This window comes from Mesoplodon mirus (genome assembly GCF_964341445.2).
Source record: "Mesoplodon mirus genome assembly, chromosome: 9".
In the NCBI taxonomy this organism is placed as follows: Eukaryota; Metazoa; Chordata; class Mammalia; order Artiodactyla; family Ziphiidae; genus Mesoplodon; species Mesoplodon mirus.
Window position 1 is genome coordinate 87,293,979 of NC_138985.1, and position 17,743 is coordinate 87,311,721.

At 38.1% G+C, this 17,743-nt stretch overlaps 1 protein-coding gene across 5 annotated transcripts in view; it reads right to left on the minus strand.

Annotated features, from left to right (window-relative positions):
• The window catches only part of CADPS2 (calcium dependent secretion activator 2), a 478,890-nt gene that overhangs the window by 81,357 nt on the left and 379,790 nt on the right, over positions 1 to 17,743 (minus strand). For all 5 annotated transcript variants that reach the window (XM_082631735.1, XM_082631734.1, XM_082631733.1 and 2 more), the window contains one exon: positions 13,055 to 13,158. In XM_082631735.1, the coding sequence (XP_082487861.1) occupies positions 13,055 to 13,158 (104 nt within the window). The remainder of the gene's footprint in view (positions 1 to 13,054; positions 13,159 to 17,743) is intronic.

Consider the following 17,743-nt stretch of genomic DNA (forward strand, 5'->3'; position numbering starts at 1 on the left):
GCAAGAGAAAAGTGACTCATCATATACAAGAATAAGGCTATTAGCAGATTTCTCAGTAGAAACCTCAGAGGCTTGGAGGGAGCGGTAAGATATATTCAAAGAGCTAAAGAAAAAACTGCCAACCAAGAATACCATACACAGCAAAACTGTCCTTTAAAAATGAAGGCATGATAAAGACTTTCCCAGACAAACTAAAACTGAGGAAGTTTGTCACCACTAGACCTGCCTTACAAGAAGTGTGAAAGAAAATTCAAGTTGAAACAAAAGGATGCTAAATGCAACACAAATGTATACGAAAGTATAAATCTCACTGGTAAAGGTAAATATGTAGACAAACAATACTGTAATGCTGTAATGGTGGTACATAAATAACTTTTAATGCTAGTATAAAATCTAAAAGAGAAAAGTAGTAATAATAACTATAACCACAAAAACTTGTTACTGGATATATAGTACAGAAGAGGTAAAATATGACATGAATAACATAAAGTATGTGTAGGAAGTCCAAGTTCAGGGTTTTGTATATGATTGCAGTTATAAGTTTAAAATAGATGGTTAAAAGCTCTGAATTCCAGTTGAGAGGTCAGCTTTACCTATCAGTAATTAATTTAAATGTAAATGGATTAAACTCTTCAATCAAAAGACACAGAGTGGCTGAATGGGTAAAACAACAAGATACAACTATATGCTTGCTATCTATGAGAAACTCATTTTAGATTTAAGGATACACATAGGCTGAAAGTGAAGGGGTAGAAAAAGACATTCCATGCAAATGAAAACCAAAAGTGAGCAGGGGTGTCTATACTTATATCAAACAAACTACAGTATATGTTAAAAACTGCCAAAAGGAATAAAGAAGGTTATTACATAATGGGAAAGGGTCAATTACCAGGAAGCTAGGACAATTATAAATATATAAGCATCCAAACATCAGAGCACCTAAACATGTAATCCAAACATTGACTCTGTAGGGAGAAATAGATGGCAACACAATTACAATAGGAGATTTCAATGCTGTACTTTGAATAATGGAGAGATCACCCAGACAAGAAATTAGGAAACAGCAGACTTGAACAACACCAAATGGGTCTAACAGACACATACATACATTCCATACAACAGCAGTAGACTATACATTCTTCTCAAGTACTCATGAAACATTCTCTTGGAAAGATAGGTCACAAAAACAGTTTTACAAATTTAAGAAGATTGAAATCATCCCCAGTATCTTTTCCAACAACAGTAGAAAAAAGCTTGAAATGAATAACAAAAGAAAAAGAGAAAAAATCACAAAAACATGGGGACTAAACAAGATACTCTTTTTTTTTTTTTTTTTTTTTTTTGTGTGGTATGTGGGCCTCTCACTGTTGTGACCTCTCCCATTGCGGAGCACAGGCTCCGGACACGCAGGCTCAGAGGCCATGGCTCATGGGCCCAGCTGCTCCACGGCACGCGGGATCCTCCCAGACCAGGACACGAACCCGCATCCCCTGCATCGGCAGGCGGACTCTCAACCACTGCGCCACCAGGGAAGCCCAACAAGATACTCTTGAACAAACATTGGATCAAAGATGAAAGCAAAAAGAAAGTAGAAAAAATCTTGAGACAAACAAAAAACATAACATACCAAAACCTATGGGATGCAGAGAAAGCAGTACTAAGAAGGAAGTTTATAGCAATGAGCACCTACATTAAAAAATTTTTAAAAATCTCAAATAAACAATATAACATTACACCTCAAAGAAACAGAAAAAGAAGAACTAAGCTCAAAGTTAGAAAAAGAAAGGCAATAATAAAGGTTAGAGTATAAGTAACTGAAACAGAAAATAGAAAAACAATAGAAAAAATCAATGAAACTAAGAGCTGTTTTTTAGAAAAGATGACAAAACTTTAGTTAGATTAAAAAGAAAAAAACAAAGAAGACTCAAATAAATAAAATCATTTAAATGGAAGGGAGACATTTCAACTGATGCCACAGGAAAGAAAAAAGAATCATAAGAGACTAGAATGAACAATTATACATCAACAAATTAGACAACCTAGAAGAAAAGGATAAATTCCTAGAAACATATAATCTATCAAGACTGAATCAAGAAGAAACAGGAAACTTGAACAAACCAAAAACAAGTAAGGAATTTGAATTAGTAATCAACAACCTCCAAAGAAGAAAAGCCTAGGAACAGATAGCATTACAGGTTAATTCTATTAAACGTTTAAAGAAGAATTAAAACCAAGTCTTCTTAAACTCTTTCAAATAATAGAAGGGGGAACATTTCTAAACTCATTTTATGAGGAGAGTATCACCCTGATATCTAAGGCAGAAAAAGACACCATACGCAAAGAAAAATATAGGCCAATATCCTTGATAAACATGGATGCGAAAATTATCAACAAAATATTAGCACATCAATTTCAACAGCATATTAAAAGGACCACACACTGTGACCAAGTGGGATTTATCCCTGGGATGTAAAGTTGGTTCAACACACACAAATCAGTCAATGTGATACACCAAATTAACAGAGAGAAGGATAAAAATCACACGATCAATCATCTCCGTAGATGCAGAAAAAACATTTGACAAAATTCAACATCCTTTTATGATAAAAATTCTTACAAATTAGGTATAGAAGGAACTTACCTCAACACAACAAAGGCCATATGTGAGAAGCCCACAGCTAACATCATATTCAGTGGTGAAAAACTGAAAACTTTCCCTTTAAAATCCAGAATATAGCAAGGATGCCCTCTCTCATCACTTTTTTTTCAACACGGTAATGGAAATCCTTGCCAGAGCAATCAGGCAAGAAAAGGAAATAAATGGTATGCAAAGTGGAAGGGTAAAATTATCTTTGCAGATAATGTGATCTTGTACATAGAAAAACCTAAATACTCTATAAAAATTATTGGAACTAATGGACAAATTCAGCAAAGATGCAGGATATAAAATCAACATACAAAAATCAGTTGCATTTCTACACACAAACAATCTGAAAAAGAAATTAAGAAACAATCTCATTTACAATAGTATTAAAAAGAGTAAAAATTCTTAGAAGTAAATTTAACCAAACAGGTGAAAGTCCTGTAAACTGTAAGTATAAAACATGATGAAAGAAATTAAAGTAGTCACAAATAAATGGAAAGATACCTGGTGTCATGGATTGGAAGAATTCATATTGTTAAATGTCCATACTAGCCAAAACAATCTTACAGATTCAACACAAACCCTATCAAAATTCCATTGAACCTTTTTTTATAGGAATAGAAAAAACAATCCTAAAACTCACATGGAACCACGAAAGATCCCAGATAGCTAAAGTGCTCTTAAATCAGCTCGGTGCTTTGTGACTGGGATAGGGAGGGTGGGGGGGAGGGAGATGCAAGAGGGAAGAGATATGGGAACATATGTATATGTATAACTGATTCACTTTGTTATAAAGCAGAAACTAACACACCATTGTAAAGCAATTATACTCCAATAAAGATGTAAAAAAAAAATTAAAAAAATAAAGTGTTCTTAAGAAGAACAAAGCTGAAGGCATCACACTTTCTGATATGAAAATATGTATATTACTAAGCTGTGGTAATTAAATCAATCTGGCACTGGCATCAAAACAGACACCTAGACTAATGAAACAGAATAGTGATCCCAGAAATAAACCCACACATATATGGTCAACTAATCTTCAACAAGGGTGACAAGAATATACAATGAGGAAGGGACAGTCCCTTCAATAAATGGTGCTGGGAAAACTGGATATCCATAAGCAAAAGAATTAAACTGGACCCTTGTTTTACACCATATACAAAAAATCAACTCAAAACTCATTAAATACTTAAACTTAAGACATGAAACTGTGAAACTCCTGGGAGAAAATACAGAGAGAAAGCTTCTTAACTTTGCCTTGGCAACGATTTCTTGGATATGACACCAAAAGCACAGACAACATAAGCAAAAACAGGCAAATTATCAAACTAAAAAGCTAATGCACAGTAAAGAAAACAATCAACAAAGGAATGGGAGAAAATATTTGTAAGCCATATACTGGATAAAGGGTTAGTATCCAAAATATATAATACACTCCTAAAACTCAAAGCAAAAAAAGAAATAACCTGATTAAAAATGGACATGTGACCAAACAGACATTTCTCCAAAGAAGACTGACGAATGGCCAACAGGTATATATGAAAAGGTCAACATCACTAATTATCATTTGATTTTCAAATGCAAATCAAAATCACAGTGAGATATCACCTCACACCTGTTAGAATGGCTATTATTAAAAAAAACAAAACAAAAGGTAAGTTTTGAGGATGTAGAGGAGAGAACCCTTGTACACTGATGGTATGAATGTAAATTGGTGCAGTCACTATGGAAAACACTTGAAGGTTCCTAAAAAAATTAAAAATAGAACTATCGTATGACCCATCAATCCCACTTCTGGGTATATATCTAAAGGAATTGAAATAAGGATCTCAAAGAGATACATATTCTACCATGGTCAATGCAGTATTAGTCACAATAGCTAAGACACAGAAGCAACCTAAATGTCCACAAATGAATGAATGGAAAATAAAATATGATATTTATATACAATGGGATATTTTTCAGCCTGAAAAAAGAAGGGGATCATGCCATTTGTGGCAACATGGTTGAACCCGGAGGATATTATGTTAAGTATAATAAGCCAGACACAGAAGGACAAATACTGTATGATCCCACTTATATGAGGAATCTAAAATAGTCAATTTCATAGAAGCAGAGAGTAGAATGGCTGGGGAAAGAGGGAAAAAGGGAGGTATTAGTGAAAGGGTACAAAGATTCAGTTATAGAAGATGAACACATCCTAGAGGTCTACATACAGCGCAGTGCCTATGGTTAACAACACTGTATTGTATGCTTAACATTTTGCTTAGAGGGTATATCTTTTTTTTTTTTTTTTTTTTTTTTTTTTGCAGTACACGGGCTTCTCACTGTTGTGGCCTCTTCCGCTGCGGAGCACAGGCTCCAGACGTGCAGGCTCAGCGGTCATGGCTCACAGGCCCAGCCGCTCCGCGGCATGTGGGATCTTCCCAGACTGGGGCACGAACCTGTGTCCCCTGCATTGCCAGGCGGACTCTCAACCACTGCGCCACCAGGGAAGCCCTAGAGGGTATATCTTATGTTAAATGTTCTTATCACACTCACAAAAAATAATGTGGACTTCTCTGGCTATTGTATCTCAGTTTTGTTTTAATTTGCATTTGTCTAATTTTGAATGAGTTTAACATTTTACATATGTCTCTTTATACTGTTCTTAGTGAAATGTCTCTCAGGTCTTTTCCCCCTTATTTTCATTTAACTTTTGATAAGTGTTATAATTTTGTAACCAAATAACTACAAAGCACACACATTTCTGTGATACGGATGTTTTTGTTATTCTTCCAATTAAAAGTAACTTTTAATAAATGTTTAATCACACTATATACTCAGAGAAGTCCATATTTACTTTCAAGAACTTTCTAAGAACATGTGAGATTTGTGGTTGCAAAACTCCATTCAATTCCCTCCAGTGTAAATTAGATTATAACAAAAAGAGTCAAATCACAAACCAAAAAAAGGTGGATTATAAAATATTGACATATTGAGTATTTCCTTAAAAACTTCTGTCACAATAATAATGTTCAATATGTTTATAAAAAACATTACCGTGTAACTAATTAGCAGATGGAAACTGAAGAAAACACTGGCTAAAAAAAAAAGAGTGGTACAAATCCCAGACTACAGAGGTAGGAACATTTTTAATGGTTGGCTCAAAGCATATAACTTCGACTTTGCTGTATAAACATCTGAATGTGAAAACCTGCTGGAAGTGGTATGTTCTATGTAAACCAAGCTATTGCTCTTTGAAAATATTATGTTTGATTACTTTTTGTTTAAATTTCTACTAGATGGGCTTCCCTGGTGGCACAGTGGTTGGGAGTCCGCCTGCCGATGCACGGGACACGGGTTTGTGCCCCGGTCTGGGAGGACCCCGCGTGCCGAGGAGCGGCTGGGCCCGTGAGCCATGGCCGCTGAGCCTGCGCATCTGGAGCCTGTGCTCCGCAGCAGGAGAGGCCACAACAGTGAGAGGCCCACGTACCGCAAAAAAAAAAAAAAAAAAAAAATCTACTAGAATGGGTATATGACAATAATATAAAAGGAAAAAAATAAAATAGCATACACAATTTCATTGCATATACCTTGCTCCTGTCTTTTAGAGCTGTGTTGGTGATGTAGATAAGAAGAATCTGAGATTCCTCTCCCTGAGTAGAGCAGGATAGAAATGCTACTGAAAATGCAGCACTGCAAAGAGAGACATTTTCAAAGTCTCACCTCCAGTTCACAACCAATACCTTTGCGAAAGGTTAAAATTAAGACAATAACAGCCACGTTAGGTCAAGATTGTATCAAGACTCTGAGAAAAATTTCCAAAGCTCTTTTTAAAGTTTACTTGGAAGACAGAGTCATGGTGGGGAATGGAACATGATGGAAGATAATTTTCTTTAAAAAAACAGCTTCAGGTTGGTGAGACTTTGCTATCAACTGGAAATTTTCATTATGTTTTGCAGAACTATATATTTATGTTTCAAATTGTATCTCTGATGATGTTATTCCTAATGAACATAAGCCAATCTGTGACGAATGCTTATTGTTCTAATGATAACCAGAGAAAGCTTTAAGGAACCACTGTCCTTGAAAACAAAAAGCAAGGGTTGCATGCTGTTACCTTGAGAACACAGGGTCAGTTCTCCCACCTGTCCCCTCCTGCTTTTTGCCATCCCTCTGGGTGGCAGTCCTCGCACCCCGGGTTGGTGGTAAGAGGAGAGGCTATATAATTTCCGTCCTAGAGCGCCACTTCCTGGGCGTGGCTGAGGCTCCACGGCATGAGGGGCTCCACCAGGGAGGAGAAAAGCCTTCTCAGAAACACACCCATCTATAGGGCACCAATCAAAAGTCACGATTATCTAGGTTAGAGTTATCTTGGCTCTAAAGCTAAGCCACTAATTAGTGTAAATGAGAGAGCACAGGCAGAAGTCAATGTTTAACTTGATCAAGAAGGAAATATAAAACAAAACTTGATTGTAATCCTTTAGCCATACTATTTCTATCAAAGTTCTAACAATAAATCAATCTTGTACAGTGAGAACAATATTTGTGGCAGGCCGACAATACTTTGAAAGCCGTGTCTGTTTACTCAGAGTAGTTGAAAATAGTGGCAGGTAAGACTATCCCTGAAACTGGAAGCAGAGTACTGAGCTTTTGAACTTGGTGAGATTTAAGTGATGATGGGCAAATCAGTTCCCTGGGTGGATTTCTATTTCCTCATCTGCAAATTGCTAATAATGATACTTGTACCAGCCTCCTCCAGGGCTGTTTGGAAAAGTCAAGAAATATGAAAATCTCTTGCTGTACAAAAGTAAAAAAAATGAATCATTATCAGTAACATAAAAATGAGTCAAAATTCACACAAATCTTATAATGTGACTTTAGATATTTTAAAAATGATATCCAACATGAATGGAATAGTTTCTATGTGCCAAGTACAGTAAGTCCCCTACATACAAATGAGCTCTGTTGCAAGAGTGCGTTCGTTAAGTCCAATTTGTTTGCTAAGTCCAACAAAGTTAGCCTAGGTACCCAACTAACACAATCAGCTATATAGTACTGTACTGTAATAGGTTTATAATACTTTTCACACAAATAAAACATAAAAAACAAACAAACAAAAATAAACATTTTTAATCTTACAGTACAGTACCTTGAAAAGTACAGTAGTGCAGTACAACAGCTGGCATACAGGGGCCAGCATCAAGTGAACAGGCAAGAAGAGTTACTGACTGGAGGAGGGAGAGGAGGTGGGAGATGGTAGAGCTGAAGGGTCATCAGCAATAGGAGATGGAGGGCAAGCTGCAATTTCACTCACGCCTGACGCTGATGGCACAGGTTCTGGTTCCTTGCTGGATCCAATTCTATCTACCCTCTTGAAAAAACAATCCAGTGATGTCTGGGTAGTAGCTCTTTTTTTCTCGTCATAGATCACACGGTATTGCATCAGAATGGATTGCATTCTGAACGGCTGTTGCAACCTTCATGTACTGTTCTACATTCAGGTCCCGTGCCTCAGAAACTAACAGTGCCTCCTCAAATAAAGAAAATCCCCTTGCCATTTCCTGCATCGTGAATCTCTTCGGCTCTTCAGTTACTTCTTCTTCCTCTTGTCTCTCTTCGTCCTTTCTCTGGGCCTCCAATTCCATCAGGTCTATATTAGTAAGCTCCTTGGGCTGCACAGCAAGGAGTTTGGTGAAGTTGTCCTCTTGTAGATCTAGCTTGAAATAAAGATACTGTACTACTGCACTCTATACAGTTGCGTACAGTAAAGTACACAAAAGCACAACCACCTGTAGAGGATGCACACACGTGACAATGTACACCAGACAGGTGAACTAACTTACGTGATTGGACATGAGAACGTACGTTCACATCTTTGAAAGTTAGCGACTTGAAGGTTCATATGTAGGGGGTTTACTGTACTATTCGAAAGGCATTTTATACATTATCTTACTTATTCCTTTCAGGTAGATGGTATAATTATCCTTATCTTATAGGTTAGCAAACTCAGAGGTTAAAGAACTTGCCTAAAGTCATAAAGTTGGTAGGTAACAGAGCAATAATTTGAATCCAGGTCAGCTGGAGTGTAGAGACCAAGCTCTTACACATACAGCCTCTTCTTAATTAACTATACATGGCACAGGGCCTGTCTGTCTGTCGGTCTAGTTTTGCAGATCAGACCAATGTTAATGTCCTCTGGTTTTTTTCTTACCAGAGCATCTTTTAACGGTCTGATTTCTTTATATCTCTTCGAATTTCTTTGAGGTCTTAGGCTTTTGATTACTTTTACCCTCAAAATATAGTAAACATTTCATAATTTAAAACACCACCAAAAATATGGCTGCATAAATGAGCAAAAAGAGCGTGTCTGATTTTGTAATGTATTACGTGCTTTTTTTCCCCCCAAGAAAAGATCAGCTTGCAATCCTGTATTTTGTAGATGATCCTAAAAGCCCTGGAGACAGTCCAGTGTCTAGGGTATCACCACAACCCCCAACATACACATAGAGCAACATAATGCTAAGGGGTCATATTCTAGAAATATTTAAGTGCTTTTGAGGAGCCAGCAGAATGGACTAAACTAAACTGGTGACACCTAAACTACTGCCAGACGAATCATAAGTTTTCTGTACTCTTGATTCACGAAAATCTTTCCCTAATTGTGTTCATAGATGAATATAAATATTGAAATAAACAAGTGAGATGAAGAACTGAAAATGCTTCAGAACATGTTGGGGTAAAGTGCTACTCTTAATATTATACATTTATAAGTCAGTGAGTGACTAACGAACATTTTTGGTAGGATATTTTTGCCGATGCAGTTTCATTTGAGAGTCACTGCTGCAAACTGAATTCTGCCTCTGTAGCTTAGCTGTATGAAAGCCACTTACTGGTCATCTTCTTCCAAAAAGAGGAATATTTGTTGGACCACAGGCTAATCTAACCCTAAGCCCGTCCTAAAAAAGAAAATGTCGATTTATCTCACTGGCTATCCAGATATAAATACTATGCAAACAAGATGAACTCAACTGTTGAGATGAGTGCAATTTAGTTAGTAGTAGGTAGTAAACAGATCTTGTCTATGATCAAGTTTTGTATAACTATACTTTAAGATGGTCCTTAGATGTGTATGGTAGTAGAGAGGAATAAGGATATGAGGAAGTAAAAACAATGGGAAAAAATTGAAAAATCAAACATCCATTTTCTTTACGTTAGAATCCATCCAGACGCATAATCTGGTTCAGACACCGATGTTCATGTGAATGACCACATGCACAAATATGTGTGTCCGTACTGAACTCTCCCTGCCCTGACTCTGCTGCTGGAGCAGCCTGGGACCCAGCCAGATGGAGGGCAGGACACATTAACCATTTACAGTGAACCGAGAGCTAAATTGCAAATACCGAATTACCGTCAGACATCCCCCTGGCCTACAGTGTCACTGATATGGTGGACAATATCATATTTAAAATATTTTAGGGACCTTCAATTAAGATTCTGTGGCAACAATAAATCACAAAGTAACAACCTGAGCTGTGCTCATATCGATCATGTTGCCTCTCTCTCGGCCCCTTCACTGAGGGATATTTCCAGCCCTCCATCCCCACAGCAGAGTCCCAAGATATGCCAGGAGAAGAGCCTGACAGAACAGAAGGGACATCTCCAGGCTTGCACCATCATCCTCCTCTCTGCATTTATATCCCTGCTACGATGCTAAGTGCCAAACCTGCCAGCAAAACTAGGACAAGGCACCCATACCTGCCATTCTACTGAAACCAAGAAATAACAATGTGGTTCCCTGGAAAGTGTGGAGTCTGGAGTTGGCTTGCCTCTTCACCCCGTCACTGACCAGCTGTGCACCTGGCAAGTTTTCTTAGCAGGAAAGTGCTACGTGTGTGTGGAGGGGGTGTGCTGGTGAGAGACTAAGCCTTTCTCGTCGGCATATGGGACTTGCCGCCTTTGTCAGAGTGAGTGGCCTTGGGTGGACAGTTGTTGGATCAGTTTGTCTAAATTTCTGGTCAGACATAGTCTCATCACGGGAATGCGGAAGACGTCCTTCAAGATTTTCTGGAAAGGAGTTTAAACTGTCTTTCTCAAAAGAAAACACAGAAATTCGGAAGAAAAGCCTGAGGGGAGAGGTGGAGAGGCCTTCAGAGAGAAGGGAGGACTGCCTTATGAGCAAGTTACTGTCAAAGAACTGAAGGACGTGAAACCTGCTTAACTGAGAAACTGCTGAAGGACAGAAACAACCTCTTGGCCTTGTGACGTGAACCGCCCCTGCGGAGGGAAGGAGAAGGGAAATGAGAGGAGCGGACACACGGCCACTTGAAGGTCTCTGAGGCAGACGCATTAACCTTCACCAAGGGAGCCGGGTCGGCTCCTCTTTTGTGCAGTAGAGTCTAGCCTGGACATTCAGCAAAATCAAGATCAGGGTACAAGGCAGTCCATCAATTCACTGTGGAAATGACTCTGGAATCAGATCAATTCACCCCCCAATATTGTTCAAAGGAAAAGCTGGATCTCCTGGTTAAAAAAAGAAAAAGGCCAAAAAAACACTCAAAGATAAAACCAAAACCAAAATGGCAAAATCCTCTCAGCTGGCCTGTACTTAGATGGCCAGCAATAATTATGCATGCAATTACTAATAAGACACATTCATGGAAACAGTACAACAAAGAGTTGCCCATTTAAAGAAATACAGTCTTTAATTCCAAGGAGAGGGACTAAGGTGGCTTTAAAAGTGTAACCAGAGTGTGTTCTATCCTATCTTCACATAAAAGAGTTATTTCATGCTAGAAAAATGGTGAAAACAATTTCACTCACCTCTCTTCCCTGAAGAATCCCAAGAATTTGGAAGCATTGTGGAATGAAGACATGTCATAGTGTTACAAAGCATTTTAAAAAGAGGTCATTATAACACTTCTATATTTTGGCATATAGTTGAGTTACATTTATGAGTTTCGATTACTTCTGTTCAAAAAAGTCAACTGTATTTTTGTGGATTTGAAAATAAGTAATATTTACATTTTAATTGTGTTTGGATACATTGTACTTTAACAAGCATGTAGTGGTTGCAGGGAGTATATAATGCTAATTACATTTAAAAGACAGGAGAGTTATTTCCCTTATTAGTGCAGAAAAATTAAATGTAATTTTTGTGAAATGTATAGGAATATTAGATGTACCTGTTTAGATGAAATTGGATACCCAATCAGAAATATTTTTTAATTCAAAAAGGTCTAATACTCTGATGATAATGCCTTTTAACAAAAGACAAAGACAACACATACATACATTTTGTCATATAATCATTTTCATTGTAACATAGTGGTAGTATTAGCCTAGAAAAGCTCCTCCTGGGAATTCACTTCAAATTATTGAAGCAGCTGTTTCTTCAGTTTAAAATAAAATATCCATAACAAGTTCACACATGACAGATGCAAGGTAAAAGCTAGATTCCATAGTGTGAGCTAAAAGCAGATGTTTTGAATGATCATATTTATAACCAGATACAATAAATCTTAGGTACCTATAGCAAGGTTTCATGAATATTCTTTTCTGAGAATTTGCTTAAAATGTAGTTCCTGTAGTTTCTTATATTTTTGAGAACAAGGCTTCATTAAATATAAATATTCTATAAATTCTTCTGTACCTGGTCTTTTTCATACTTACTCATTTCATGTGCTTCCTCAAGAATAAAAGCACTCTTAGGGCACTGAAATTTATTACATTTATTTAATCCTACACATTTTCCCTACCTAATTCAGTCAGAAAACTCTTGTTTTTTAAAATAAACTCAGGGCTATTAGAAAGAATGACACTTTTAAGTCTCAGAATAAGCAGTTTTCCTGATGAAATACCATTCTATATTTTTAGTGAATGTCAGTATATAATTAGCACTAGAACTTTTAAAAATCTCTTAAAAATGAAGGTTTAGTGAAAATTTAAAGAAAAGTTTGACGGTAAAAGTGAAAGACTGGAGTTATCGATCATACAGTTCTGAACATCTTCTATTCAATTTTGGTGTCCTACAGTTTATCACTACTTTTCCTTTTGCACATTGATTAACTTACATTTCTAAACTAAAGCAATCAGGGCACGGGGGAAAAGCGAGTGATCTGGCATCACAAGATGGGGGTTCGTGTTCCAGCTCTGCTTCTTACTAGTTGTACACCTGAGGCAGATCCCATAAGCTCTCCCATGTTCCTCACAGGAAGACAGTTGTCAGGAACAGATACTAAATTATACACATACACAATTCCTTTGTAACATATAGGAGTTATATTTCCAGGAAATGCACACGTTCTCAGTTTTCTGTAGATTAATGGCCAGATGTGTATCAAAAGCCACTTCCTCAGTGCTGCTCCCACTATGGTAAAGCATTATGTGACATTTTATGTGACAGTTAAAACAAGCCATCACCTCTGCATGATGCTCTTCATTCTGCTGTAAGACTTCTATGCAGAGCTCTGCTAGATGAAGAACCTCTTCCAGCTTCCTAGCAGGAGTTGCCTGGTTCATGGTCTCTGCATTAAAAACAAATCATAATAATGTTACCTTGAAAATAAAAAGCCAAGCAGATTCTAAGATGTTAATGATGAGACCAGGGTGTTGAAATAGAATGAGAAAGCATATTTTTGAGAAATGAGAGACAAGAAATACAAATGAATAGTCTTTAGAAAAAATCAGTTCACCAGATTGCAGAAAATATTTCACCCACAAAGCAATCATGGGAAACTGCAAGTGCTTTGCCATTTAACATATTACAACTAACAGGTGCATCAGCACATTAGATGCTCAACTTCTGCAACAAACAAGTTATAATTCTCCTCAAGGTCAGAAATACAAAGAAAGGCAGATACCACAGTCTTTTCCTTCTCTCTGTATTGTATTATCAATACAATACCATTCTCACCAGATGAGTCATTCCTGGCATTAGTGAAACGCAGGCTTTTCTGTTGCTATTTAAATTTCCAGCCTGAAATGTCTAAGGTTCATGTTGATCTTAAATGGAAGAAGTACAAAGTCACCTAAAACAACTCTGACAGGCTGCAATGAACTGATTTCCTCCCCTCCAACTGGGGAGGGATGAAGAGCCATTCTTTAAAGCTGAAGGTTCTCTCAGCATTACAGCAAACTGGTATAAAAAGGCCAGGCCACAATGAGATTAAGTGCAGCTAAAATTCAGCAACAGAGAAGGCAAAGCAGTTGATTTCAGAGATAAAATGAACTGGCAAAAATTAGAGGTGCCCTGTGTAATGAAACTGTTTCAAAAATGTGAGGAATAGAGTTTCCAATAAGTATACTAAAGATAAACGTTTCTGGACTCTCTGTTTGCCCCTGTATGGAGATTGTAAGGAAGAGAAATAAAATGTTTAGATAAAGAGCTTTTTCTGTGGAACCTAAGGAGTTTGTTTTTTTGGCAGGGGCGGGGCAAGAGATCTATTCCCTCTACATCGCCCTATAACTTCAGCCTTAACTTTGGAAGACTTCCATTTGCTCTTAATTTGTTCCCAAGGGACATACGACTCAGTGAAACAGCCTATGATTGGTGCTTGTTCATTAAACACTTTTTATAAGCTCACTCTGGGTCACAGTGTGATGCATGTGGGGTTTCCCATCCTCCAACCCTGATACACATCCTCCCAGACTCCCCTGCAGGATTAAAGCCACTGCTCATCTGTCACAGGGATCAAAGAGTAGGATGATTCTTCGGGAAAACAGTCTGCCAAACACAACAGAGTTGAGTGTGCCTACGATAATCTTAGCTGTGGGAAGTAGGAGGAAGTAGAAGACATGTCCCTGCTCTCAAGCCACTCAGGCTCCAAAAATCACTACTGCTGGGATCCTTAGACATCCACTATCCAACCTCCCCTCTGTTTCATGATCACTTCAACATCCTCAAAAGAGGGTGAAGTCAAGGAGGCTTGTGACTTTGCACGACAGTCTGCTCCACTTGGGGGCAGCTCTCGCTATTGCAGTGAGGAAACTTCAAAGTTTGGAAACAGTGTAAAGCAAACAGAGGGGAGGCAGGGGATGTTAGGAGAGACTGCTGAGAGCAGGTGTATTTAGGGGGGGTGGGATATCAGTGGGAAGATAAGCAGAACCTGAAGCAGGTCCTAAAGGAGAAGCAAATGACCTGGGTAAGAGGAGGAAGGGTTTCTAGAAATGCTTGCGTGTCAGAGATGCGGTGCATTTCAGAGGAAGGTGATGATGAAGGTGGCTACAAATGTCACCATTTATTAAGAGCCAATTACGTGTCAGACCCGGCACCAGGCACTTCCCATGTGTCATCACACCAACTTTCCTAACAGCTTTAAGCCGTTTGGTTATTTATTCATGTAAGTCGTAAATGAGGAAACAAGCTTGGAGAGATGAAATGCAACAGCTAACACGTGGTAAAGGTGAGACCTAACTTGGTGTGGGCTCTTAGCATCTCTACCCTGCACTCGCCTGGCTGGAGTAAAAAAGTTCTGGGAAATGATGGGTGAGAAGCCTGAGGTTGGATCGTGGCAGGCTTTAAGTAAGAAAATAAATAGACTCAGTAACTATATCCTATCTGGTAACCTGGAGCAAATGTTTCTTTGCCAGGCTTCAGAATAAATTAATTTTGGGAAAACGTATTTGTGGTTGTGTAGTACAAGGAAGGACTGGTGGGGACCAGGTCTAGTGTATGGAGAACTATTGGAAGATGGTAATGGGAACAGAAAAGAAGAGAAAGGTAGAAGGGACGCTTTGAAGAAAGGATTTGCAAGCCTTTGTGAGTGACTAGAAATTGCAGGTCAGAGAGGACAATGACCTTGAGGTTTGGAGATTGCATGGCTCAGAGAATGAAGGTGCGTGGTTGATGAAACTACCAAATGGGTCTTCGATGGGCCACCCCACCTAATTACCATGTACATAAAATTTAAAGTAAGCGAATTATTCTAAACTAAAAGGAAAGTGGTGCATTGTAAAATCCGCATGCACAGGGAGTTAGGATATCTGGATCCTTTGCCTGGAAAACTCCTACTCATCATTCAAGACACAGCTTTAATGCTACCTTAAATGTAGGACCTTCTCGAAGTTCTGGGGCTGGGTGAGTCGCTCCTCCCTCTGGGTTCCCCTATTACCAGCTCATGAGCTGTTACTAGACTAGGCCCAGATCAGTCAGAAACTGGGTCTCATGATCTTGTGCTCTCACTATCTTGAATAGGCTTTGGACCATGACAGGTACTTAATGAATGTTTACTGAGAATGCAGTAGTATAATTTTTGGGAAAGGGCATGTTAAAAATAGAATCAATGCCCAAATTATTTCATTTCACTTTGTGTGGGATTGCAAATAGCTCTTCTGTCACTCACAAACCAAGGGTGGACGAGACAGCAAGTCCACCAACGAAATGCAGCTGTAGTCCAAGGACACTGCTCAAATAATTGATGAAAGCTGTATTCTTAAATTATTAGAGATTTTTGGGGAAGAGTTTTCAAAATAATTTTTAATTCTCAAGAGCGTATCACTTATATTCTTTAATTTTTCCATCTTTAGATTTTTTTATTTTTGTTTTTTTTGGCTGCATTGGGTCTTTGTTGATGTGCATGGGCTTTCTCTAGTTGTGGCGAGCAGGAGCTACTCTTCATTGCAGTGGCTTCTCTTGTTGTGGAGCACGGGCTCTAGGCGCAGGGGCTTCAGTAGTTGTGGCTCACGGGCTTAGTAGTTGCGGCTCGTGGGCTCTAGAGTGCAGGCTCAGTAGTTGTGGAGCACGAACTTAGTTGCTCTGTGGCATGTGGGATCTTCCCAGACCAGGGCTTGAACCCATGTCCCCTGCATTGGCAGGCGGATTGTTAACCACTGCGCCACCAGGGAAGTCCCTCCATCTTTAGAATGAGGGTGTTGAATTAAGTTGAGGATTCTTAACCCTAGGGGTTAGGAATAGGTTTTAGGGAGTCCTTGAACCCCTTAAAATTATATGATAATTTTTGTGTATAGAGGCAGTTTTTGGGGAGTGAAGGATCATAACTTTCAGATTCTCAAAGTAGTCCATGAGCCAAACAAATGGTAAGAATCACTGAACCATATATGCTCTAAGATTCCTTCTAGCTAAGAGAGTCTATGCTTCCTATAAATTTTGGGCTTTACCTATATTGGATTATATCATTTCAACTTCATGAGGAAAGGGAAAGGTAACAAAATGTAATTGTTTTGATCACAGAAGAGAAAATTGTTTTTCCTACATACTTTAGTACATTATTTACTCTACCCCTAAAATCATTCTAAAAATTAAGGAATCAGGAGCCCCATTTCCAGATTAGGGAAAAGTGTCTTGGAGAGGTAAAAACAATGATAATACAGTGACTTGAATTCTTTTCCATTTTCAAATTCTCTGAATAGGATTAACATACACACACATACTCACACTCAACTGAATATATATGTTCAATATAAACTTCTGAAATAGCTGAAAGTTTGAGTTTATAAAGTCACCATATCCTTAGCCACAAGTAGGCAATAATGGGAAAGAATCAAGGAAGCAACCTGAAAACCTATATCTGTTTATGTGTGAATATATCAAAACCAGCTTTTACATTTGACACTCTCTTAAGGAAAAACTCAGACTACCCTGTGTTCTACTGAAACTTAAAAACAGTCTGAAACACTTTATTCTTTCTAGATTAAATTTACTGAGAGGATCAAAACTTTGTACTTGAACATAATGACCACTCTAATACTTTAAATAAACAGCATTTTTATCAAGTACACTATGTATGCCATCTCTGGCTGTCACTCATTTGACTACAGCCAAGAAGTTTAATGCATTTTGTAGCTAGAACTCTACTAGATAACAAGGTTATCAATAGCTCCATTAAAATTCTGAGCACTGTTAATATTTCAGAATTCCCCCTTAAAATACCCACTTTCCCTCTTTTTGCAACATTTCTACAGCATTACAGATGCCTCTATATTCTTCAAGCTTCACGTCAAGTTGCTCGTAGTTGGTAACGCATTTCAAATAGTGGCATTTAAAACAAATACACCCAAAGTAGCAAGGATTCTTGATGAATTTCAATGTATTGCTCTTGGCTACGATACTTCTTCATTCTGGAACACTTTTACTTTTCAATGGCAACACTG